Here is a 26,329-nt window from a genome sequence, read left to right on the forward strand (position 1 = left end):
TAGCATAGGTTGAATCCCAAAGTTCTTCTTTATTTTTGCGCTTGAAAAAAATGTTGATTGAAAAAAATGTGCATTTTGCTTTTAATGACTAGAGTAGGCTCTTGGTCAAACTATCTGAAGACTTAATTGGAGGGACTGTCAGCGTGGTTGAGAAGGGATCTGAATCCATATCTTCTGGAAAGGGCGGTATTGATTGCTGGGGGAATGTAAGGTTGTAATCAATGTTAGGCTGGGTGAAATGAGGTCCAGCGGCCCTAATCCTAACCAATTTTTCCTTACTAAGGATTTTAATGATTTTTGGTTGCTTATAAACGAATCATTAATTGTATTCTTACTTATTTATAAAGCTTAAGGATATTTGTGCTATTTATTGATATATGGATGTTTATTAAAATTGAGTTTCTTCCAAGGACTAGAATTTTAGAAATACGTGCCTTTTTTTCTTCTTCAAATGAGTGTTGTTAATAATCTGGGGTTTTTTCTCTCTCTCTCTTGTTCTTCTTTCTAGGATTTTAGACCATCTTTTAAATTGCTGCTTGTTGGGTCATTGGAGGTCAGTTAGAATTTTTTAAAGGCCTAAGCATTGGTAGGCTGGCGGCTAGATAGTTTTGTGAAGTTATTAGCTTTCTGCCATGAAGAAAGGAGACTGTATACTTAGTAAAATCTTGTTTACTAGGCCTTACACCCGTTCATTAGGACTTAGTCTCCAGAATGAATAGAATTTGACCTTTAACGCTTTCTATCCAAGGCGTGGATGTGGGATGAAACTGTAGATACGCAAAATATGTTGTCATATTCTGGCCTTGCAATATTATTAGAGAAATGAGACAATCTTGAATGGGCCAGTTTTGGATTTAGGAGGTTTTCCGAACTTTAAATAAAACTCACAGTGGGACAGTTTGCCCTTCAGCATATACACTGCTCAAAAAAATAAAAGGAACACTCAAAACATCCTAGATCTGAATGAATGAAATATTCTCATTGAATACTTTGTTCTGTACAAAGTTGAATGTGTACAACAGCATGTGAAATTGATTGGTAATCAGTGTTGCTTCCTAAGTGGACAGTTTGATTTCACAGAGGTTTGATTTATCTGGAGTTATATTGTGTTGTTTAAGTGTTCCCTTTATTTTTTTTGAGCAGTATATTTCAAACCTTTCAAAATGTCTGCCTTTTCTAATGTTTTTGATGCTACTGTGGCATTAGATTCAAATTACTGTATAGGCAAACTCGGGAACAAAACATAAATATGGTTACATATTCAGTCCAGGGGTGGGTTCTTCCCAGTTGGGACTGGATCACTTGAACCAGTAGCTACCCATTGGTGATGTCATGATGGCATCACGGATCTGGTTCGGCCGGTGCTGGTCCATGGGCGCAGCCATTTAAAAAAAAAAATTCCTGCATTTTTTTTACTGTTTGGAAGTTTTTGCCTCTGCTGCTGCTGCTTGAAAAAGATACAAATAAATAAAAATATTAATGATAAGGCTTGAGATGGAATGAATTGTAACAAAGGAAGTGAAATTCAAATTCAAGTTAGAATTTCCCAACAAATGTGTTTTAAAGAAATTCTAGCAGGCTTTTTTTTTTTAAATTGAGTGTGATTATTGGCACTAGTGTAGTTTCTTTTGTAGGAAAGAGGAAGTCTCCATTGCTGATTTTTGGCAGAATTATAGAAGTTTGTCATCATGCTAATTCAAATTTCTGGCGGTAGTGAGTTATGCTGCTGGTATATCTAGATTTTTCTTCTGGGTATCATTGATAGTTACAAAATTGATTTGTCAGGGTTCCAAGTGACACCCTCAATGAAAGAAGACTCTGAGACTAAGCATTCCTCAAAGTTACCTTTTATTAGAGATGTCATATTGGCACATCTGGGAAAATTGAAATCTGAAGGCTTCTGGGATTTTCTTTCCCAAAAGAAAGGCCAACTCCCTTCCCCTGTAACCAGGTGTCCATCACATGGTCCAATTAATGCACTATTCCAGTTGGAGATAATTTTCAGTCACACTCCTCCAGGTTCAGGGCAGAGTGGCCTTGACTCTCTGAAAGGAACCAGAAAGGAATGGCATTTTGACTATATATCTCATCAACTCCTTACAGTCCCCCCCTCCCAGTTTCCCACAGCACTAAATGTGGCAGGCCTGAAAATTCAATGCCCAAGATTGTTTCCAGGCCTGACAGGATTTTTCTCCAGGGACAATTGAAAGCCGGTGTAAAAATGATTTCTAATAAACGTTATGTATGTTTTTACATTATACAGAAGAATGTGAATTGGCCCTTTTTTAACCTTCAATTTGATCATGGTGAATGGATGGCTTTTATAGAAAAGCTCTCTTAAAAGTCAGACTCATTTGGAAAGGAATTGTTTGGAAAATCGACTCTCTTGTTTCTTAGATACAGTGGTACCTCATGATACGAACCCCTCGTCTTATGCACAACCCGAGATACGAACCCGGGGTTCAGAAATTTTTGGCCTCTTCTTTCAAACTTTTTCCTTCTTACGAACCTGCTGCTGCCGCCGCCGAGAAGCCCCGCCGCCCGGCTGTCGCTTTTTGAAACAGCCGGGGGGCTTCTCAGCGTCCTCCTGAACCCGAACGCCAAACCCGAACTTCCGGGTTCGGCGTTCGGGAGGCCGCCGAGAAGCCCCCCGGCTGTTTCAAAAGACGACAGCCGGGCGGCGGGGCTTCTCGGCGGCCTCCCGAACACCAAACCCGGAAGTTCGGCAAAAGTTTGGATTCGGGAGGCCGCTGGGAAGCCCCGCTGCCCGGCTGTCACCTTTTAAAACAGCCGGGGGGCTTCTCAGCGTCGTCCTGAACCTGAACGCCAAACCCGAACTTCCGGGTTCAACGTCTGGGAGGCCGCCGAGAAGCCCCCCGGCTGTTTTAAAAGGTGACAGCCGGGCGGTGGGGATTCCCAGCGGCCTCCCGAACCCGAACTTTTGCCGAACTTCCGGGTTCAGCGTTCGGGAGGCCACCGAGAAGCCCCGCTGCCCAGCTGTCGTCTTTTGAAACAGCCGGGGGGCTTCTCGGCGGCCTCCCGAACCCGGAAGTTTGGGTTTGGCGTTCGGGTTCAGGAGGATGCTGAGAAGCCCCCCCTGCTGTTTCAAAAGGTGACAGCCAGGCGGCGGTGTTTTTTTGCGTTTTTTTCCCCGTTGCACGGATTAATTGATTTTACATTGTTTCCTATGGGAAACAATGTTTCATCTTACGAACTTTTCATCTTACGCACCTCCCCCTGGAACCAATTAGGTTCGTAAGAAGAGGTATTACTGTATTTCTTCCATTTTCTGGCAATGCTAAACTTGTGAGTTATAGTCTCTGGGAATGAAACTTACCAGTTTTCTCCCAAAGGTGCTTTATCAAGAAGCAAGTGTATTTTCTGTTTTTTCTTTTCTTCGAAGATATTTCGCTTCTCATCCAAGAAGGTTCTTTAGCTCTGACTGGATGGCGGGGGAAATCAGAGCTGACGAAGCTTCTTGGATGAGAAAAACCCCCCAGAAAGTCCACTTATTAATTATTATTATTTATTAGATTTGTATGCCGCCCCTCTCCAAAGACACTTGCTCTTGAAAAAGCACCTTTGGGACAACTGTGACCTGGATGATTGAGAATCTCCATAGACATTTACCAGTTTTCTTGTTCCTTACAGAAAAAAAATCTGTAGTTAATCATGGCGGAGCTGGAGAACCTTGAGGTGATGATAAAAACCTTGGACTCTCAGACAAGAACATTCACAGTAGAAGGAGAGGTAAGATCCCCTAAAGTTGGATAAATGGCAGGAAAGTGGATGGGACTGTTGACTTATGCCTGGGGTATCTCAACAGTGCATTGGTGTTGCTTTGCAGAACTCACAAGTACCTGCTTTAAGGTAACAGATTACGAGCAGATCATCTCTGGGCCTATTTGTTGGTCAGGAAGAAATAAAAAAAAGAAGTCTGGAGGGACTGGTGTGAAGAACAAATGCAATAAACCTGCAGGCCGAAGTCTGAGAGTAGCAGCAGCTAAATATTTAATTCTGCTAGGAAGAAATGATAGTACTAGGAGTTAGAGATTCTCAATCTTTTTGATTCTCCGACCCCTTAATATAGTTACTCATGTTGTGGTGACCCCCAACCATAAGTCTAGCACCAATTCTCCCAAAAGAGCTTTAAGATGATTGGCAGGAAGGTCAGAGGGACACCCCAACTGCAAACACGTGATTGGTCGGATTGTAAAAATATGTTCCAAGGCACCAGAGTAGAAGCTTTAGTTCCTAACACCATGGGGAATTTGTCTTTTCCCATGGTCTTAAGCAACCCCTGTGAAACGGTCGTTCAACCCCCCAAAGGGGTCCTGACCCATAGATTGAGAACCATTGTACTAGGTGGTCCTCAACTTACAACCAGAATTTGGCCTAATATTTTTATTGTTAAGTGAGGCAGTTAGATTTTAACTTTTTATGTTTTAACTTTGATGTGAGTGTAAGTGGCCCAGAGTTATCCTATGGTAAGATGCCAATAAATTGTTATTTGTTTGTGTGTACTGTGTTTCCTCGAAAATAAGACAGGGCCTTATATTTTTTTGACCTCCCATAATGGCCTTATTATTGGGGTGGGGTGCTTATTATTTTTGTGGTGCAGGAGGTGGGGTGGGCTGTCACCATAGAGCGGGAAGCACATTCTCAGAGTGGCCGCTGCCCTGGCTGGGATTTGGAAGCAGCAGGAATTTATTTATTTATTAGATTGGAAACTTCAGATCGTGCAGAATGCAGCTGCGAGAGCAGTCATGGTCTTCCCTAGGTATGCCCATGTTACACCAACACTCCGCAGTCTGCATTGGTTGCCGATCAATTTCCGGTCACAATTCAAAGTGTTGGTTACGACCTTTAAAGCCCTTCATGGGACCGCCTGATGCCGCACGAATCCCAGCGACTGATTAGGTCCCACAGAGTTGGCCTTCTCCGGGTCCCGTCAACTAAACAATGTCGGTTGGCGGGCCCCAGGGGAAGAGCCTTCTCTGTGGCGGCCTCGACTCTCTGGAACCAGCTCCCCCCAGAGATTAGAACTGCCCCTACCCTCCTCGCCTTTCGCAAGCTCCTTAAAACCCACCTTTGTTGTCAGGCATGGGGGAACTGAAATATCTCCCCCGGGCCTATACAATTTATGTATGGTATGCTTGTGTGTATGTCTGTTTAATAATGGGGTTTTTTAATATTTTAAATTGTAAATTATTAGATTTGTTATAAACTGTTTTTATTGTGTTGTGAGCTGCCCCGAGTCTACGGAAAGGGGCGGCATACAAATCTAATAAATAAATAAATAATTAAATAAATAGGAATGGGAGTTTGGGAGAGAGAGAGAGAAAGAAAGAAAGACTTATGCTGTTCTGCTTTCGGCTGCATGCAAAGAAAGCAGCAGGAGTCTTTTCCCCCCCTCTCCCATAAACTCCAGCTCTGCAGCTTACAAGCCCCAGCCAGGGCAGCGGCCACTCTGTGAGTGTGGTTCCCACTCTATGGTGATGGTCATTGGAGGCCTCCCCTTCCCCACTGCTCCTCTCCACTCCCATCTCCCCGCGGTCACCCCACCTGAGCGTTGACTTGACAGCAGCGCCTGCCGGTATGCCTGGGAAGCTCACAGCACTTCTGGTGGGTTTCCCCTCACCTTCCTTGTTTCTTTTCATTTTTCTTTTTGCTCTGTAGATCACCGTGAAAGAGTTCAAGGAGCACATAGCGGGCTCAGTCAACATTCCCTCCGAAAAACAGCGGCTCATCTATCAAGGGAGAGTCCTACAAGATGACAAGAAGTTGAAAGAATACAGTGAGTCGGGAACCCAAAGGAAGTTGGGGGTGGGGTTTGAATTGAACAGGGGAGCCTTTGGGAGAGAGAGAGGGTGGGTCTGAACCAGGGTAGGGCCAAGTTCATGCTGGGAAAGGTCCCACAAAATTATTTGTTTGTCTGTCTGTCTGTCTGTCTGCCTGCCTGCCTGCCTGCCTGCCTGCCTGCCTGCCTGCCTGCCTGCCTGCCTGCCTGCCTGCCTGCCTGTCTATCGCCTGTCTATCTATCTATCTATCTATCTATCTATCTATCTATCTATCTATCTATCTATCTATCTATCTATCTATCTATCTATCGGATTTATATGTCGCCGCTCTCCGCAGACTCTATCTATAATCTGTCTGTCTGTCTGCCTGTCTATCATCTATCTATATTAATTGATTCTATCTATATAATTGTCTCAGATTAATTTTATAACTGACTGGTTAACCTTTTTAATTAATTAACTATTTTTTTAATTTTTATACATTTTTTAACTAATTTATTGGGGGGTAATTTTAGTGATGGATATTTGGGATCAGATGGAAGGTATACGTATATGAAATGAATCGAATGAATGGTGGGACTAACTTGCAGGATGGGTGGGGTATGGATGAGGTAAATGGTAATTGCAATTTTTATAATATGAACGGGTGGGGTGAGTGGGACGGTATGTATGGGAACAATAGGGTCAGTATGAATGCAGAATTTAGCCTACCTGGCGGTAGAGAGACAGGAGGGATGGGGGTATCTTTCTCTGGGGTGACAGAGGGCCAGAATATTCCGGTCCTGCTGGGGAGAGGTAGATATGGCGGGAGTCACGGGGCTAGCCATTCTGGAGGAAAAAGAGATCGCTGCTTAATAGCGATCCCTTGTTCCGGTCCCATGAGCTCAAACCGGAGCCCTGGTGACGAGTGTAATCCGGGCCCTGGGCTCAAGCTGCTGCTACTCAATGCCAGATCGGTCGTCTGGCGGGCCCCAGGGGAAGAGCCTTCTCTGTGGCGGCCCCGGCCCTCTGGAATCAACTCCCCCCGGAGATTAGAACTGCTCCCACCCTCCTTGTCTTCCGTAAACTACTTAAGACCCATCTATACCGCCAGGCATGGGGGATTTGAGACATCTTTCCCCCAGGCTTATTATAATTTATGTTTGGTATGTATGTGTTGTTTGGTTTTTTTTTAAATTGATAGGGTTTTTAGTTTTTTTTCTTAATATTAGATTTGTGCCTGTACAATATTGTTTTATCGCTTGTTGTGAGCCGCCCCGAGTCTTCGGAGAGGGGCGGCATACAAATCTAATAAATTATTATTATTATTATTATTATCTATCTATCTATCTATCTATCTATCTATCTATCTATCTATCTATCTATCTATCTATCTATCTGTTTATTTATTGGATTTATATGCCGCCCCTCTCCACAGACTCTATCTATAATCTGTCTGTCTGTCTTGTCTGTCTGTCTGTCTGTCTGTCTGTCTCTCATCATTCTATCTATCTATCTATCTATCTATCTATCTATCTATCTATCTATCTATCTATCTATCTATCTATCTATCATAGAAACATAGAAGTCTGACGGCAGAAAAAGACCTCATTGTCCATCTAGTCTGCCCTTATACTATTTTCTGTATTTTATCTTAGGATGGATATATATTTATCCCAGGCATGTTTAAATTCAGTTACTGTGGATTTATCTACCACGTCTGCTGGAAGTTTGTTCCAAGGATCTACTACTCTTTCAGTAAAATAATATTTTCTCATGTTGCTTTTGATCTTTCCCCCAACTAACTTCAGATTGTGTCCCCTTGTTCTTGTGTTCACTTTCCTATTAAAAACACTTCCCTCCTGGACCTTATTTAACCCTTTAATATATTTAAATGTTTCGATCATGTCCCCCCTTTTCCTTCTGTCCTCCAGACTATACAGATTGAGTTCATTAAGTCTTTCCTGATACGTTTTATGCTTAAGACCTTCCACCATTCTTGTAGCCCGTCTTTGGACCCATTCAATTTTGTCAATATCTTTTTGTAGGTGAGGTCTCCAGAACTGAACACAGTATTCCAAATGTGGTCTCACCAGCATTCTATATAGTGGGATCATAATCTCCCTCTTCCTGCTTGTTATACCTCTAGCTATGCAGCCAAGCATCCTACTTGCTTTCCCTACCGCCTGACTGCACTGTTCACCCATTTTGAGACTGTCAGAAATCACTACCCCTAAATCCTTTTCTTTTGAAGTATTTGCCAACACAGAACTGCCAATACAATACTCAGATTGAGGATTCCTTTTCCCCAAGTGCATTATTTTACATTTGGAAACATTAAACTGCAGTTTCCATTGCTTAGACCATTTATCTAGTAAAGCTAAATCATTTACCATATTACAGACGCCTCCAGGAATATCAACCCTATTGCACACTTTAGAGTCATCGGCAAATAGGCAAACCTTCCCTACCAAACCTTCCCCTATGTCACTCACAAATATATTAAAAAGAATAGGACCCAGAACAGACCCTTGTGGCACACCGCTTGTAACCTGACTCTGCTCAGAATACTCGCCATTAACAATAACTCTCTGATGTCTACGCTTCAGCCAGCTGCAAATCCATTGAACTATCCAGGGATTAAGTCCAATCTTCACTAATTTATCTATCAGCTCTTTATGTGGAACCGTATCAAAGGCTTTGCTGAAGTCCAGGTAGGCAATATCCACGGCACCACCTTCATCCAACACCTTTGTGACATAGTCAAAGAAATCAATGAGATTAGTCTGACATGATTTGCCTTCAGTAAAGCCATGCTGATTTGGGTCCAATAAGTTATTGTTTTTTAGGTGCTGATTTATCCTCTTTTTGAGTAGAGTCTCCATCATTTTAACTACAACTGATGTCAAGCTAACTGGCCTGTAGTTACCAGTTTCTTCTCTACTGCCCTTCTTGTGAATAGGCACAACACTGGCCATTCTCCAATCCTCAGGAACTTCTCCTGTTAACAAGGATTGGTTAAACAAATCAGTCAGGGGGGTAGTAATGACAGATCTGAGTTCTTTAAGAACTCTGGGGTGGATGCCATCTGGACCCATTGCCTTATTTATCTTTAATCGTTCAAGTTCTTCTAAGACATCGGCTTCTAAGATCACTGGAGCTGAATCCGTACAGCTGGAAGCAATGCTATATCCCTCTATAGTATTATTTTGTAAGGTGTCTTTTGAGAAAACTGAACAGAAGTAGCTATTGAAATGGTCAGCGATCTCCTTATTCCCATTAATGCATGTATTATTCCCGGTACTAAGCTTCGTGATGCCGCAGTTTTTCTTCTTCTTATCATTAATATATCTGAAGAAGGTTTTATCCCCCTTCTTTACAGATTTGGCAATTTCTTCCTCTTTTGAGGCTTTAGCAGCATATATTATTTGTTTCGCCTCCTTCTGTCTCATTTTATATACCTCCCTATCAGCTATACTTCCAGACTCTTTATACCTCCTATAGGCAGCCTTTTTTTCATTGACTATACCCCTTACATCATTGCTAAACCATAGCGGTTTCTTCTTCCTTTTACCTTTAGTTATTTGTCTTACATACAGTCCAGTGGCTTTTAAGATGGCCTTTTTTAATACAGTCCACTGGATTCTCGCTCCTGCCATTTTATCCCTCCCCTTTAATTCATTATCTAAATATTCTCCCATTGCATTAAAATTTGTTTTTCTGAAATCCAATACTCTGGTTGCATTATAGGATTGCTCACAATGAGTTTTTACATCAAACCACAAACATAGATGGTCACTGCAACCTAAATTTTCTCCCACCTTGACATCTGAAACCCAATTCCCATTCGTAAAAACTAAATCTAGAATATTCTCCCCTCTAGTTGGTGTCTTAACCAGCTGTGCCAGAGCTGCTCCTGTAAAGGCCTCTACTATATTCTTACTTTTGCATGTAAGGGCACTGGGGATATTCCAGTCAACATCAGGCATGTTGAAATCACCCATAACCACAATATCTCCCTTTACTGCCATTTGGGTAATTTCATCCACCATCTTGTTGTCATATTCCTTGGATTGCCCTGGAGGCCTATAGATCACCCCAATTCTAATGACAGAACCTTCTTTATTTTGCATGCAAATCCAGAGAGTCTCTAGATCTTGACACGTATTTTGAATTAGTGTTGTTTTTAGACTTTCTTTAATATAAATGGCTACTCCACCTCCCCTTCTCTCTATTCTATCCTTCCTATACAGTGTATATCCTGGTATGGATATTTCCCATTCATTAGAATCCTTAAACCATGTCTCAGTTATGGCAACCAGGTCCAAATTATCTCTAGATATTATGGCCATTAATTCACAGAGCTTGTTGCTCAAGCTTCGAGCCTTTGTGCACATTACCCGAAGAACATTATTTTCGTTATTAGTTTGCCCCTTATCATCAACAACTACATCTATATTATTTGCAGCTCCCTTTTCATAAGCTTCCAAAAAATGCTTTATCCTCATTGGTCGGGGACAGAAATCACCCACATCAGTTACATCTCTGTCCCCTTTACCTAGTTTAAATGCCTGTCCAAAAAAGTTCTGAATTCCTCACCGAGCACCTGGGTACCTCTGTATGATGGATGCAAACCATCCCTCTTAAACAACTCCCAATTAGACCACCTACTGACATCATGATTTACATAGCCAAAACCTTCAGCTTTACACCACTGCCTTAACCACACATTAAACTCTCTGATACACGTTGTTTTATCCTCTTGGCCACAAACTGGTAACACCTCTGAGAAAGTCACTGAATCAGTTATTTTACCCAGCTCCACACTTAGACATTGAAAATCTCTTTTTACTACATTAACATTTCTCTGGGACAAATCATTTGTGCCAAGATGCACCACCACATCAACGTTATTACCTTTACTCACAGTCTTAACAATGTTTGTAATCCGCCTCCTGTCCCTGCTGGCAGTGGCCCCTGGGAGACACCTCAGCACCTTCACCACATCCTTGCTCTGTCCCAAATCAACACCTCTAACGGTCGAATCACCCACAAGAAAATGTGTCCTCTTTTTATTTCTACTAATTGTACTTGATGGTTTGGTGACATTTACGACAACTTCCCCTTTGAACATCCCCTCATTCTCTGCCTGAGGGACCTTGCTAATATCTCCAACATCCTTACTATTTAAATCCGCAAGAACACTATAGGAATTCGATACAGAGAGACCAAAATTGCTAAGTTTTTGCTCAACTGCACGCAATCTTCCTGAACCGACAGTTGTCCACACAGCCCTCCTCCTCGGGGGGCGCTGTGGAAGTGGAGGCTGGACACATGGCTGCATTACAGCACGTGGCTGGGACAATCTTTCCACTATCTATAATCTGTCTGTCTGTCTGTCTGTCTGTCTATCTATCAACAATACAATCATAAAACAATATAATATCATTTACAACATTGCTCTAAAAACATTTCATTAACATCATTGCCCTATAAACCCCTAAAATACAATCATACCATATCATGCATCCCACCCAAATCTTATTTAGGCTGGAATTAAGTGATATTAGTGCTCATGGCCCCCAGGCCTGCCAGAAGAGCCAGGTTTTCAAGGCTTTCCGAAAAGCCAGTAGGGTGGGGGCAGTACGGACCTCGGGAAGTAGTTGGTTCCAGAAAGCCGGGGCTGACACAGAGAAGGCCAACTGACACGGCTTAATCGACGGGACCAGGAGAAGGCCAGCCTGTGGTCTCTAATCAGTTGCTGTGTGGTATGCGGCAGGAATCAGTCCCATAAATAGTCTGGTTCTAAGCCATGTAGGGCTTTATGGGTGATAACCAAAATTTTGGTGTTTTGCTTCCATAAAGGCTGCCGGGAATGAAATTCATATTTTGCATGAGGTGCTTATTGGCTGAGACTCCTACCCGCTGGGTTACGGTGGAGTGTAAAATTGTTAGAATGAAAGTTTGAAATTGGTCTCAAGACATTCTGGTTGGGAAATAAAGTGGTTGCCCTTTTGTTTAGCAATTGTTTTCCTGCTAGAAATGTACATGCATACATGTTTGGAAATCTACGTACATCTTGCACATCTTATATTACATCTTATATATTACAATATAGCTGCCCAGAGTACTTAAGGAGTTGGACAGCATACAAATTGAACTAACTAACTAGTCCTTCGGGTCCTTTGGGTCTGGGCGGCATAGAAGTAAAAAACAAAAACAACAAATAAACAAACAAACAAACAAACGTCTTACTTAACTGTTGTAAGCTGCCCTCAGTCTGCGGAGAAGGGCAGCATAGAAATCCAATCAAATAAATAAATAAAATAAAATAAATAACAAAAGTCTCACTTAAAATTTGGGCTCAATTGTGGTTAAGCTGAGGACTACCTGTACATGTTGATACAATATAATATATTTTATAATACATTTAGAACTATTATTATATTGTTTGTTTATTTATTTATTTATTTGTTTGTTTGTTTGTTTGTTTGTTTGTCCAATCTCTTCTTAAAAACTCCCAGTTCTTCGATTCTAGGCTCCAATGCAGCCAGACTTAGAACGAGATGTCTGTAAGGAAATCTGATCATGTATCCTGATTTGTTTTTATTTTATTTGATTTGGCAGATGTTGGAGGCAAAGTCATCCACTTGGTGGAACGTGCACCTCCCCAGACCCAGTCGCCCTCGGGAGGGCCTTCAGGAGCCGGCTTGTCCTCTGCCCCTCACAACAACACAGGACCCCGGGGGTCAGCTTCCACTGTCCATGACCGCAACGCCAACAGCTACGTGATGGTGGGAACCTTCAACTTACCAGTAAGCATTATGGACCCGCAGCCACCCACACAAGTGAGTTTTAGCCAGAGAGTTGCTGCCGCTGCAGGGGCAAGGGGAAAGTATTCGGGCGCCCCCTCGCTGCTTTTCGTCCCTTTCCCATTAATAAAACGTGAAGGGAAACTCGCTTGTGCGCTGCTACAGTGGTAGTGGGGAGATTGCGGCGGGTTTGCTTTGGGTTCCTCCCTTCTGCCTTTGCTCAGAGTGGGGCCAGTGTCAGCCATTCCTGAACTGTCATTCCTGGCTTGGACGGGTGTGTTGTGAACAACAGTGTTACAACCAGAACGACTGTCTGGCTTGTCCGTCTGTTTGGCTTGTCTTTGTGATTACTGCGTGGGTTTGAAACATCCATGGGACCTTTCTTCCTGTTGCTTGGGAGATCTAAAAAAAAGAAAAGAAGTAGAGGTAGTCCTTGGTTTACAACTATAATGGACCCCAATGTTTCTGTTGCTCAGCGAGACATTCCTCAGCGAGACATTGTCCCACTTTACGACTTTCCTTGCCAGAGTTGCTAAGCGAATCACATAGAAACATAGAAACATAGAAGTCTGACGGCAGAAAAAGACCTCATGGTCCATCTAGTCTGCCCTTATACTATTTTCTGTATTTTATCTTAGGATGGATATATGTTTATCCCAGGCATGTTTAAATTCAGTTACTGTGGATTTATCTACCACATCTGCTGGAAGTTTGTTCCAAGGATCTACTACTCTTTCAGTAAAATAATATTTTCTCATGTTGCTTTTGATCTTTCCCCCAACTAACTTCAGATTGTGTCCCCTTGTTCTTGTGTTCACTTTCCTATTAAAAACACTTCCCTCCTGGACCTTATTTAACCCTTTAATATATTTAAATGTTTCGATCATGTCCCCCCTTTTCCTTCTGTCCTCCAGACTATACAGATTGAGTTCATTAAGTCTTTCCTGATACGTTTTATGCTTAAGACCTTCCACCATTCTTGTAGCCCGTCTTTGGACCCGTTCAATTTTGTCAATATCTTTTTGTAGGTGAGGTCTCCAGAACTGAACACAGTATTCCAAATGTGGTCTCACCAGCATTCTATATAGTGGGATCATAATCTCCCTCTTCCTGCTTGTTATACCTCTAGCTATGCAGCCAAGCATCCTACTTGCTTTCCCTACCGCCTGACTGCACTGTTCACCCATTTTGAGACTGTCAGAAATCACTACCCCTAAATCCTTTTCTTTTGAAGTATTTGCCAACACTGAACTGCCAATACAATACTCAGATTGAGGATTCCTTTTCCCCAAGTGCATTATTTTACATTTGGAAACATTAAACTGCAGTTTCCATTGCTTAGACCATTTATCTAGTAAAGCTAAATCATTTACCATATTACAGACGCCTCCAGGAATATCAACCCTATTGCACACTTTAGAGTCATCGGCAAATAGGCAAACTTTCCCTACCAAACCTTCCCCTATGTCACTCACAAACATATTAAAAAGAATAGGACCCAGAACAGACCCTTGTGGCACACCGCTTGTAACCTGACTCTGCTCAGAATACTTGCCATTAACAATAACTCTCTGATGTCTACGCTTCAGCCAGCTGCAAATCCATTGAACTATCCAGGGATTAAGTCCAATCTTCACTAATTTATCTATCAGCTCTTTATGTGGAACCGTATCAAAGGCTTTGCTGAAGTCCAGGTAGGCACTTCGGTTGTTGTTACCCAGTGCGTTTAACTTTGCCTGTTCGGCAAAGGGAGGAATGCCGCCATCATAAATGCGAATCAGTTGCCAAGCCATATGAATTTTGATCAGGCGATCATTGGTTTTGGTTGGAGAAATTTTGTCTGTTTTGGCCACAAAACTATAGTTGAATGAAAAGTTCTGTTTTCTTCTGAAACTTTTCTTTTCTTGGATTTATCCATGTGTGGCCTATCGGTGGTCGAAAAGCTTAATAAACTGAATGTCAATGGGTATCACACATTGGCAGTGGTGATACATTTTGGAATCCCCCCCCCGCCAATTTTACGACTTTCCCTTCTGTCTTGCTAACGAACCTGCTGCGATTGTTATATTAGTCAGACGGTTGTTAAGTGAATCTTTGTTTTCCCATTGAACTTTGCTGGTCATAAGGTTGCAAAACGGGAAATCATGTGACCCCAGGAGAAGTACAACTGTCATAAATGTGAGTCAGTTGTCAAAAGCATCTCAGCGTAAAATCACATGGCTATTGGGCATGGGAAAAATGGTCCTAAGTCTTTTTTCCCCTCTCAGTGCCGTTGTGACTTTGAACGGTCACTAAATGAACTGTTGTAAGCCAAGGACTACTTGTATTAATCTAGACCAGGGGTCGGCAACCCTTTATATACTCAGAGAGCCATTTGGGCACGTTTTCCACAGAAAAGAAAACACCGGGAGCCACAAAACTTCCCTTGCCTGACTTATTTCCTGAGTGGCCACAAAACTAGCAAATTTATTTATTTATTTGTTTGTTTGTTTGTTTGTTTGTATTCATTCATTCATTCATTCATTTATTAGATTTGTATGCTGCCCCTCTCCGTAGACTCGTTGAATTAAAAGTTCTGTTTTCTTCTGAAACTTTTCTTTTCTTGCATTTATCCATGTTTGGCCTATCGGTGGTAGAAAAGCTTATTATTATTATTATTATTATTATTATTATTATTAATTAATTAATTAATTAATTAATTCATTCATTCATTTATTGGATTTGTATGCCTCCCCACTCCGCAGACTCGGGGCGGCTAACAACAATGATAAAAACAGCATGTAACAATCCAATTAATAAAACAACTAAAAACCCTTATTATAAAACCAAACATACACACAAACATACCATGCATAACTTGTAATGGCCTAGGGGGAAGGAATATCTTAACTCCCCCATGACTGGCGGCATAAGTGAGTCTTAAGTAATTTGCGAAAGACGAGGGTGGGTGCAGTTCTAATCTCGGGGGGGGGGAGTTGATTGCAGAGGGCCTGGGCTGCCACAGAGAAGGCTCTTCCCCTGGGGCCCGCCAAACAACATGGTTTAATCGACGGGACCTGGAGAAGGCCAACTCTGTGGGACCTTATCGGTCGCTGGGATTCGTGCGGTAGCAGGCGGTTCCGGAGGTAATCTGGTCCAATGCCATGTAGGGCTTTAAATAAACTGAATGTCGATGGGTATCACACGTTGGCAGTAGTGAACGCATATTTTGAGCGATAGGGATGAAAGAGCCGCATGCGGCTCCAGAGTCGCGGGTTGCTGACCTCTGATCTAGACTAAGAAATGACAATCCCATGTGTGTGTGTGTGTTTGTGTGTGTGTGTGTGTTTGTACTTACTGGGGCTCGTCAGGAACAACCTTCCCTCTCTCCCTCTTGTGTGCTTCTCTGTATTTCTGACTTGACGATCGTCCAGGTAGTCCATATCCATCTTTAAATAAGGCTTGGCGGGGGGGGGGGGCTTATATTTGAGAACACAGTGGCAAGCAAAGCAGGTGTTGCGAGAGCCTTTTCTGAAATTACACAGCCTTGTGATAATGCTTCGGATAATAACCATTTAGGGATGTATAGCGCATGAGCTACCTACCATACCTGAGGATTTACATTTGTTTCTTTTTTTTGAAATATTTTTTATTGTATTTTTAAAAAAGACAAGCAAAGACGTACAACATTAAACACTCAAGGAGCTGCCATTGCTCCGCTTATCTTAGAAGTCTAACTACTACAAAAAATAAAAACCTAACTGTAATCAGATCAATACAAAAATAGCACACCTTTTGTATTAGATACTTATTGAATTTAACTCTATATTCTTATGTTAATTAAATTTCTTTATACATAAAATACTTATTCAAGAAATATATTACAGTGATCTCTCGGTTAGCGCGGGGGTTACGTTCCAAGACCTCCCGCGCTAACCGATTTCCGCGTTATACTGGATGCGGAAGTAAAAACTACCATCTGCGCATGTGCGCCATTTTTTTCATGGCCGCACATGCGCAGATGGTGGAGTTTGCGTGTGGGCGGCGGGGAAGACCAAGGGAAAGTTCCTTCAGCCGCCCAATAGCTGATCTGCTCCGCAGCGCGGAAGCAGCGAGGAGCCGAAGATGGGGTAAAGGCAAAGGGGAAACCCCATCTTCGGCGCCTCGCTGCTGCCGCGCTGCGGAGCGGATCAGGTGTTGGGCGGCTGAAGGAACCTTCCCTTGGTCTTCCCGCCGCCCAGGCAAAGGGGAATCCCCAAGATCGCTTGCCGCTTGCCGCTTTGCAGCTTGGAGCCTTGCTTCGCCTCCTTCGCTGCAATAGGCAAGCGGCAAGCGGCAAGCGATCTTGAGAAAGAGAGAGAAAGGAGGGCCACTTGCCAGTCCACGCCCCCCTGGATGAACAGCCTCGCATGGCCCCAGCGCCGGGCTCCGCTGTTGCCTCCGCCCCCATTCGTCTCTGCAGCTGAGAGGCCTTCCCGGCAGAGCCCTCCCCAACAGCTCCCGCCGCCAGCGCAAAAAAGAAAAGAAAAAAAAATCCCCAAAAGAGGCAGGCACAAAGCGGGGGCACAAGGGGAGCTGCCCGGCAGAGGTTGCTTTTTTTCTTCTCGTGGGCAAGTGGAGGGGGGGAGAGAGAAGGGAGGAAGAGAGTGTGAGAGAGGAAGAAAGAGAGAGAGAAATGATAGAAAAAAGGGGAGAAAAAAGAGAAATGAGAAAATGATTGAAGCATAGTGACAGGAAAGAAAGAGAAAGAGACAGAGAAGTGACTCTTGGTGATGACGTATGACGTCATCGGGTGGGAAAAACCGTGGTATAGCAAAAAAACCGCGGACTTATTTTTTAATTAATATTTTTTGAAAAACCGCGTTGCAGCGTTTCGCGCTAATCGAGAACGCGCAAATCGAGGGATCACTGTATAATGAATAACACATCTAACTTTATCCTACTATAGACATTTTTAAACTATTTTACTCTATCTTATAAAATTTCAAAACAGTAAGTTCAAAAACATTTCTGAGTGTGTCCATTTGGAAATTTTGCCCCTCTAATAAGATTCCAGCCTAAGAATTCTGCACCATCTTTTCAGAAACTTGTGGCTAATTATTCCTTTGTGCTGGTGCTTGGAATTAAAATTTAAAAACTGAAACAAAAAGTGTTCTAAAGAATTCTAAAAGGCCTTTTTGGAAGTCATTATTTGTCCCTTCCTATAATCGCTGCTTCTTTTTTTAAAAACTCCTGCACCTATGAGATTTTTGGGAAGTTATTGGACTGGTGATATGCAGCGGTGAAATCACAGGAGCAGAAACAAGTTCCGAAAAGCGCACACTCACATTATGGCACAAGTGATGTGTAATTTCAAGAATTGGGTGTGGAGCTCAGCCTTGGATGGTGTGCAGGGGTGGGCTTCAAAAATTTTAGCAAGGGGTTTTCTGCTTGGTTGCTGGGTGGGCGTGCCTAGTTGGCCTTCTCCATCATGGGGGTGGGGGGTGGGCCAGCCCTCCCTGGGCTCTGGAGACTTTCCTTGAACCTCCAGGAGGGTAAAAATGCGCTCATCAGGCTTTGGAGGCCTTTGGAAATAGGCCCGTTTCTGACCTTCCAGAACTTCCGATAGGCCTCTTTTTCGCCCTCCCCGAGCCTCTGTGCCAGCACTGGATTCCTCCTACCACTGCTACCAGTGCGCTGCACACACAGCTTTGGGTTTCTTGCATGCACGTGTGTGCATCCCAGTAAGATTTTGCTTCTGTGCATGTGCAGAACGCAAAATCTTGCATGCGTGTGAGATTTCAGCAATTTTTGCTTCCATGCATACGCCGAAGTAAAAAAAATCCCCGAAATCTCTCTCGCATGTCCCCTTGTGGGATTTTGCTTCCTGTGTATGCGCAGAAGAAAAATCTCGTTGGGACGCATGAGCGCGCATGTGAGACACCTGAAGCTACTCATGCAGCCAAATGGGCCCCATGAGGACTCCTGGAAGGGGCGGGGCACAGTGGGAGGGGCCAGCCAGGAGTGGGATTTGGGGGTTCTCCGACCTGCATAGAATCTTAGCTAGAGGTCCCTCCAAACCCCTGTGAACCCCCAGCAGCCCACACCTGATGATGATGATGTGGCAATTTGATCTACTGGGTTGTGTTGGGTTTTGTTTTTTGTTTTTACCTTCTTTTCTGCTCTATTTTGTGTTCTTTTCTCCTGCACACACTACCTCCTTTTTTCCCCCCTTCTTTTTTTGGTCCTTTTAATTTTTTTCTCTGTCTATTTCTCACTCCCTGCTTTCCAAAGAACGATGGATCGTCTGTGGACGTTCATATAAATATGGACCAGGCTCCTATTCAGGTACACGTGGGTTGGGAAGGACAACATTTAAATGTTAAAAATTGATGGATTGATTTTAATATGTGGGCATGACGGGGATTTTTGACTGTAGCCTGATGTAAGGAGATCTGGTAGATTGTTATTTGACTTTTTAAAAAACGCCCCCCCCCTTTTACAAAGTTTATTTATTGAAATGTTTTGGTCGCCACGATGCAAAAAGGATGTTGAGACTCTGGAAAGAGTGCAGAGAAGAGCAACAAAGATGATTAGGGGACTGGAGGCTAAAACATATGAAGAATGGTTGCAGGAACTGGGTGTGCCTAGTTTAATGAAAAAGAAGGACCAGGGGAGACATGATAGCAGTGTTCCAATATCTCAGGGGTTGTCCCAAAGAAGAGGCAGTCAACCTATTCTCCGAAGCACCTGAATTTAATCAATTCAACATTCTATCCAGAGTCCCAAAGGCGCTTTTTCAATAGACAACTGGGTTTTTCTTTGAAGACGTTTCGCTTGTCATCCAAGAAGCTTCTTCAGCTCTGATTGGATGGCGGGGAATGGAAGGATTTATCAATCAATCAACCAACCAACCAACCAATCAATCAATCAATGAATCAATCAAATTTCTAGGCCGCCCTTCTCCAGGGGACTTCTCCAGAGGATTTCATTCACCAATATCCAGTCAGAGCTGAAGAAGCTTCTTCTTATCCAAGAAATTGAAGAATAGAACAGAACAGAACTCTTTATTGGCCAAGTGTGATTGGATACTCAATTAATTTGTCATTGGTGCATATGCTCTTAGTGTACATAAAAGAAAAAGGTATGATCATCAAGAATCATGAGGTAAAACAATTATTGTCATAGGGTACAAATAAGCAATCAGGAAACAATGTTGATTATTATTATTATTATTTATTAGATTTGTATGCTGCCCCTCTCCGTAGACTCGGGGCAGCTCACAGCAATAAAAAAAAAAAGTACAATAAATCTATATATTTAAAAATATCTAAAACCCCCTTATTTAAAAAGCAAGACATACACAAACAATTTAGGAAGGAACCTTAATTCTTTGGGGATAGAAAAAGAAACCTTGTTCTCTGCATCCTAAAGAGTTTCAAGGAGGAGCTTCACTGGACCATTACAAGTCTGATGTCTCCTTGCTTAAATGATCTTAGCTCCTCTGGCTGCCTCTTCCGTTTAGACATGGAGGTTTTGTTTTAGTAGTAGCACATTGGGTTCTTTCTGCCCGAGGGTTTAGCCAGAGCCTACCAACTTTGCCTTAAGGGACCAAGTAAGTAGAAAAGCAATGTGATCAGAACTGAAAGAGGAAGTGGGATGTTCACAGGTTTGGAAAGTGGGTGTGGGTTGAGTGGATTAAACTCAGATAGGACGTGGTGGGGTGGGGGCTGAACCTGGCCTTAAGGAGATCAAGATAAGTGGGAAGAGTCGGTTTTACCCAAAGAGAGAATCTGCAGGGAAGCAGGAGTTATGATTCAGGAGAAAAAAAGGCCTCCTTGATAACGTCCGTTTCTTTCCTCCTCGCAGAGTGAACCTCGTGTTCGTCTCGTTATGGCCCAGCATATGTTACGGGACATTCAAGGTATCCTGAACCGTCTAGAGGTGAGCCATTTATTTTATTTTATTTATTTTATTTTATTTATTTATTTTATTTTATTTTATTTTATTTATTTATTTATTTTATTTTATTTATTTTATTTATTTTATTTATTTTATTTATTTTATTTATTTTATTTATTTTATTTATTTATTTTATTTACTTACTTACTTACTTACTTACTTACTTACTTACTTACTTACTTACTTACTTATTAGATTTGTATGCCGCCCCTCTCCATAGATTCGGGGCGGCTAACACCAGTAAAAAACAATATAAACAAATCTAATATTAAAAGTAGTTTAAAAACCCCAATTTAAGAAACCAATCATACATACAAACAAACAAACATACCATGCATAAATTTTATAAGCCTAGGAAGAAGGGAATATCTCAATTCCTCCATGCCTGACGACAGAGGTGGGTTTTAAGGAGCTTACGAAAGGCAAGGAGGGTGGGGGCAACTCTAATATCTGGAGGGAGTTGATTCCAGAGGGTCGGGGCCGCCACAGAGAAGGCTCTTCCCCTGGGTCCCATCAGACGACATTGTTTAGTTGACGGGACCCGGAGAAGGCCAACTCTGTGGGACCTAACCGGTCGCTGGGATTTGTGCGGCAGAAGACGATCCCGGAGATATACAGTGATCCCTCGATTATCGCGAGGGTTCCGTTCCAAGACCCCTCGCGATAATCGATTTTTCGCGATGTAGGGTTGCGGAAGTAAAAACACCATCTGCGCATGCGCACCCTTTTTTTTCATGGCCGCACATGCGCAGATGGTGGAGTTTGCGTGGGCGGCGGGGAAGACCCAGGGAAGGTTCCTTCGGCCGCCCAGCAGCTGATCTGCTCGGTAGCGCAGCAGCAGCGAGCAGATGAAGATCGGGGTTTCCCCTTTGTGTGGGCGGCGGGGAAACCCCGGTCTTCGTCTGCTCGCTGCTGCTGCGGCCGCCCAGCAGCTGATCTGCTCGGTAGCGCAGCAGCAGCGAGCAGACGAAGATCGGGGTTTCCCCGCCGCCCACGCAAAGGGGAAACCCCGATTCGGCTCCTCGCTGCTGCTGCGCTACTGAGCAGATCAGCTGCTGGGCGGCCGAAGGAACCTTCCCTGGGTCTTCTTTGCTGATGCCCCCGCTCGCCCACCCGCCTGCCCGCCACCCGCCGCCCGCCAGCAAGAGGGGGAGAGATAGAGAAAGAGAGAGAAGGAAAGAAAGAGATGAGAGAGGGAGGAAGAGAGTGTGAGAGAGGAAGAAGCAAGATAGAGAAAGAGAGAGAGAAAGAAAGATGAGAAAGGAAGGAAGAGAGTGACGTCATCGGGTGGGAAAAATCGTGATATAGCGTTTCGCGAAGAACGAGATCGCGAAAATCGAGGGATCACTGTATTCTGGCCCGAAGGGTTTGAATTGTGACCGGAAACCGATCGGCAACCAATGCAGACTACAGAGTGTTGGTGTAACCTGGGCATATTTTCTAACCTCCCGGGGGAACCACAAAGCAGCAATGTAGAATCATTGCCTGAAAATGCCTCCCAGGAGATCACCTGGAGGTCACCTGCCCCTTTTCTTCAGGGTAACGCCAGTGACCAGGCTGCTGCGGGACCCGAGGATACGCCATCTGCCAGCCCGACCGAAAGGGAGCCGCTGACGGGCACCGAGTCGGAGCCTCCCCAGGAGCCCACGCCGGCAGAGGAAACGCCGCCCTCTGGGAGCGAGCCACCCCCTGGGGCTGAAGCTGCCACTCCCAAGTAAGGAGGTTGCCCCCCCCCCCAAAGAAATAGCAAGAGAATTCGCTCTTGGACATGCTGTGTGGAGTCCCCCCTTCAAACCAGCCCGGTGCTGACAGATATGGGTGGGTGGGGAACTGTGTAGGGCAGTGGTTCTCAACCTGGGAGTCGAGACTTTTGGGGATTGAATGACCGTTTCATGGAGGTCGCCTAAGACCATGGGAAAAGACAAATTTCTCATGGTGTTAGGAACTAAAGCTTCTATTCTGGTGCCTTGGAACATATTTTTACAATCCGACCAATCAGTCATTTACAAGGGGGTGTGTGTGTCCCTCTGACCTTTCTGCCAATCAGCTTAAAGATCTGTTGGGAGAATTGGTGCTAGACCTATGGTTGGGGGCCACCACAACATGAACTGTATTAAAGGGTCGCGGCATTAGAAAGGTTGAGAACCACTCGTTATGGGAACTATAGAGGTGGATTGTGCCAAGGTGGTAGAGGGGCAGCCTTGAGGACCCACAGGGATACTAGCTGTTTCTCAGAGCAGGCAGGGGACAATCCCTGAGGAAGACAGGCAACGACTTGGTCTCTGCAGCCTTGAAAAACGGCGTTTAAGAGGTGACTTGATTGAAGTGTATACAATCATGCATGGGATAGAAAAGGTGTACAGTAGTCCCTCGCTATACCGCGCTTCACCTACTGCGGCTTCACTTCATCGCGGGTTTTCAAGAAATATTAATGAGAAAAATCATTCGCGGATCTTCGCTGGTTCGCGGGTTTCTGAGGAAGTCGATCGGCAGATTTAAACAGCCCGCCGAACTCGATCAGCAGGTTTTAAAAAAATAAATAAATCTAAAATTGTAAATACTGTATTTAAATACTGTATCTAAAATAAATACTGTGTGGGAAGGGTTTACAAACACTTAAAACAATGAAAACTTACCAAACAATTACAATATAAATACTTAAATAAGTACTATCAGTCGATAAATTCCCCATCGCGGATTTCACCTATCGCGGCCGGGTCTGGAACGTAACACCAGCGATAGGTGAGGGACTACTGTATAGAGAAAAATTTTATCAATACTAGGACGAGGGGGCAACTCCCTAAAGCTCATAGGTAAGAAAGTGAGGACAAATAAAAAGGGTCATTGGTTTATGGAATTCACTTCCAGAAAAGGTCGTGACAGCTGTCAGCCTTGATAGCTTCAAGACAGGATTAGACAGATTCATGGATGCCAAGTGTATTGATCGTTATTGAAATGGATGTCCAAGTGCCACCTCTATGTTGGGTGAGGCAGGCAGGATTCCCTTGGGTACCATTTGTTGGCGGTCAAGGGAAAGGGAGGGTTTTGCCTTCTCTTTCTGCTCAAGATCCCCATGGACAATTGGTGGGCCACTGTGGGACACAGAATGCTGGACTCCATGGCCTTTGGCCCGATTCAGCATGGCTCTTCTTAGGTTCTTATGTACAGTGAGTTTCCTTCTCTTTTTCCGTAGTCACCCGTCGCCTGGAGAGTATGTGGAGGTTCTGAGCGAGCTTCGTGGGTTGGAAAGCAGACTCCAGCCTTTCCTGCAGAGATACGAGGAGGTCCTGGGAACGGCTGGAACTGCCGACTACAACAACAACGTAAGAGACATATGGTTCTAAAAAATCCAAAATTGACCTTTAACCTTAGAAACTATCTTTTCACCCCTTATTTCTGCATTTGCTGGGGAAATCTGAAGTTTGGTTAGTGTCATTTTTTTTACAACGGAACCATTTGATTTATAGTTAAAAAGTATCCTTTTGATGTACAGTGGAACCCCGACATAAGAGCTGCTCTACTTAAGAGCAACTCGAGATAAGAGCTGGGAGGGGAGAGATATTTTTGTTCTACTTACAAGCCCAAATTCGAGATACAAGCACCAAGGAGCTGTCTCCTGAAGCCAAACGCTAACTTCCGCGTTCGGCTTCAGGAGACAGCTGCGAAGCGGCACGCGTGTTTTAAAAGGTTGCAGCCGGCCTGGGGGGCTCGGGGGGGTGCTTGCAGCTTTCTTTCTTGCTCTTTTTCTTTCTCTCTTTTACCTTCCCTTCCTCTATTTCTTCTTTTCTTTCTCCTTCCCACCTTCTTCCCTCCCTCCCTCCTTTCACTCATTCCTCTCTTACTCTCCCCTTTCATAAGTTTCCTTGCTTCCTTCCTCTGTTCCTGTCCCTTCCCCCTTTCTTTCTTTCTTTCTTTCTTGCTCTTTTTCTTTCTCTCTTTTACCTTCCCTTCCTCTATTTCTTCTTTTCTTTCTCCTTCCCACCTTCTTCCCTCCCTCCCTCCCTTCACTCATTCCTCTCTTACTCTCCCCTTTCATAAGTTTCCTTGCTTCCTTCCTCTGTTCCTGTCCCTTCCCTCTTTCCTTCCTTCCTTCCCACCCTCCGTCCATTCATTCACCCATTCCTCTCTTGATCGCTTAAAGCCGGTCCCTGGTGCAAAAAGGGTTGGGGACCTCTGTCCTACAGGATTGGGTGGCAGAGAAGTTGAACATATGTAAATTTAAAAGTTTAAGAAAGTTTACAAGTTAAGTGAAAGAAACTTCATTATTCATTTATATGTACATGTACATTTCTTCATTAAAAACATGTCTTTCTGCATAATTTAGACTAACTTTGTGAGTTTTTTGAGGGCTGGAACCAATTAAAATTATTTACATTAATTGCTATGGGGAAAAGTCGTTCGAGATAAGAGCTGCTCGACTTAAGAGCCCAGGTCCGGAACGAATTAAACTCGTATCTCGAGGTACCACTGTATGCTCTGGCCTTCAGTCCTTCGGTTGAAGATGCAGGCTTTCAGAGGCCTCGGTTCTGGGTTCGGTTCCCCCATCCCGTTTGTGCCAGAGCCACCGTTTAAAGCGCTTTCCGGGTTGAAAGGATTAGCTGGTGACATCACTGTCACCTGGGTTCAGGATTGAGTTGCTACTGGTATGGATGAGGATGGCACACCGGTAGTTAAAGTTGCGTTGCGTGTGCAGCTTCTTGCCAAAATCTCTCTCTCTCTCGCACATCCCCTTGTGAGGTTTTGCTGCATGCGCAGGATCAAAAGCCCAATGGGATGTGCAGCGCACCACTGGCGGTTGTGGGAATCCGCCCCTGCCTGGGAGAAATGGGGAGAACGGGTTTCTTTTCATGTCCCCCTTGAGCTGGAGCAAGTGACAGGAACTCACCCACTCAGCATCTCTTGGGTCTCGAACGTGGGCTTGCTAGCCTCCAACTCAGCATCCTAACCCTCCTGAGCCCCCATTCTCCTTTTCTGGCCTCAGTAGTTCTTTGATCTAACCCAGCCAGGTTTTGGGGTGATTTTTTAGGTTTTGTAAGCAACAACAACAAAAAATCTCCCGGCACCCGCTTCATTTTATTCAAATTCCCTGCTTTTCTTTCGCCAGACGGAAGGGCGTGAAGAGGACCAACGCATTATCAACCTGGTGGGGGAGTCACTCCGCCTTCTGGGTAACACCTTTGTAGCCCTCTCGGACCTGCGCTGCAACCTCTCCTGCAGCGCCCCCCGCCATCTCCACGTGGTGCGGCCGATGTCCCATTACACAGCTCCCATGGTCCTGCAGCAAGCTGCCATCCCGATCCAGGTGAGGCCTCGGCCTGGAAGAAGCCTGGGTTTTTTTCAGGGGTGCCTTTCCTCAAACCCAGAAATGGTTTGAGCCCCAGCTCCGGTTCCCCGAGGTTGGGGGAAGAGAGCTCGTTGCGGGAGAATGCGGAAGGCACTCCCGTTGCTTTCTCCCGTGTTTTTGCTTCAGATTAACGTTGGAACAACTGTCACCATGACGGGCAATGGTGGCCGCACCGTCCAGACCAACTTGGAAGGCGCTGCTCCTGCTGCCCAGGCTGCTCCCACGGCCCAGCCTCGCACCTCCAGTCCCGTGGAGTCAACTCAGCCACCGGAAGGCTCGCCTCCTTCCCTCTCCCCTGGGGTCGCACCTATCCCGCCACAGGCCTCTCAAACAGGGCACCCCCGTGTCATCCGCATTTCACATCAGACGGTCGAGCCGGTGGTTATGATGCACATGAATATCCAGGGTGAGTTTCGCAGGCCTGGTAGAGATCAGGGTACCATTTGTTGGGGGTCAAGGGAAAGAAAGGGAGG

The 26,329-nt window shown here is 44.2% G+C and overlaps 1 protein-coding gene across 11 annotated transcripts in view; it reads left to right on the forward strand.

Moving 5' to 3' along the window:
• Positions 1–26,329, forward strand: part of BAG6 (BAG cochaperone 6) — a 64,858-nt gene that overhangs the window by 5,386 nt on the left and 33,143 nt on the right. For 3 of the 11 annotated variants that reach the window (XM_070737711.1, XM_070737712.1, XM_070737713.1), the window contains exons 2-9: positions 3,652–3,750; positions 5,680–5,797; positions 12,408–12,628; positions 20,420–20,494; positions 22,051–22,226; positions 23,706–23,835; positions 25,617–25,814; positions 25,983–26,262. In XM_070737711.1, coding sequence (XP_070593812.1) covers positions 3,673–3,750; positions 5,680–5,797; positions 12,408–12,628; positions 20,420–20,494; positions 22,051–22,226; positions 23,706–23,835; positions 25,617–25,814; positions 25,983–26,262 — 1,276 coding nt within the window. In that variant the 5' untranslated portion in view covers positions 3,652–3,672. Of the gene's footprint in view, positions 1–508; positions 554–3,651; positions 3,751–5,679; positions 5,798–12,407; positions 12,629–18,844; positions 18,899–20,419; positions 20,495–22,050; positions 22,227–23,705; positions 23,836–25,616; positions 25,815–25,982; positions 26,263–26,329 lie in introns of all 11 variants that reach the window. The other 8 variants (XM_070737715.1, XM_070737716.1, XM_070737717.1 and 5 more) reach the window with 4 other exon arrangements.

This window comes from Erythrolamprus reginae, chromosome 2 (genome assembly GCF_031021105.1).
Source record: "Erythrolamprus reginae isolate rEryReg1 chromosome 2, rEryReg1.hap1, whole genome shotgun sequence".
Taxonomy (NCBI): domain Eukaryota; kingdom Metazoa; phylum Chordata; class Lepidosauria; order Squamata; family Dipsadidae; genus Erythrolamprus; species Erythrolamprus reginae.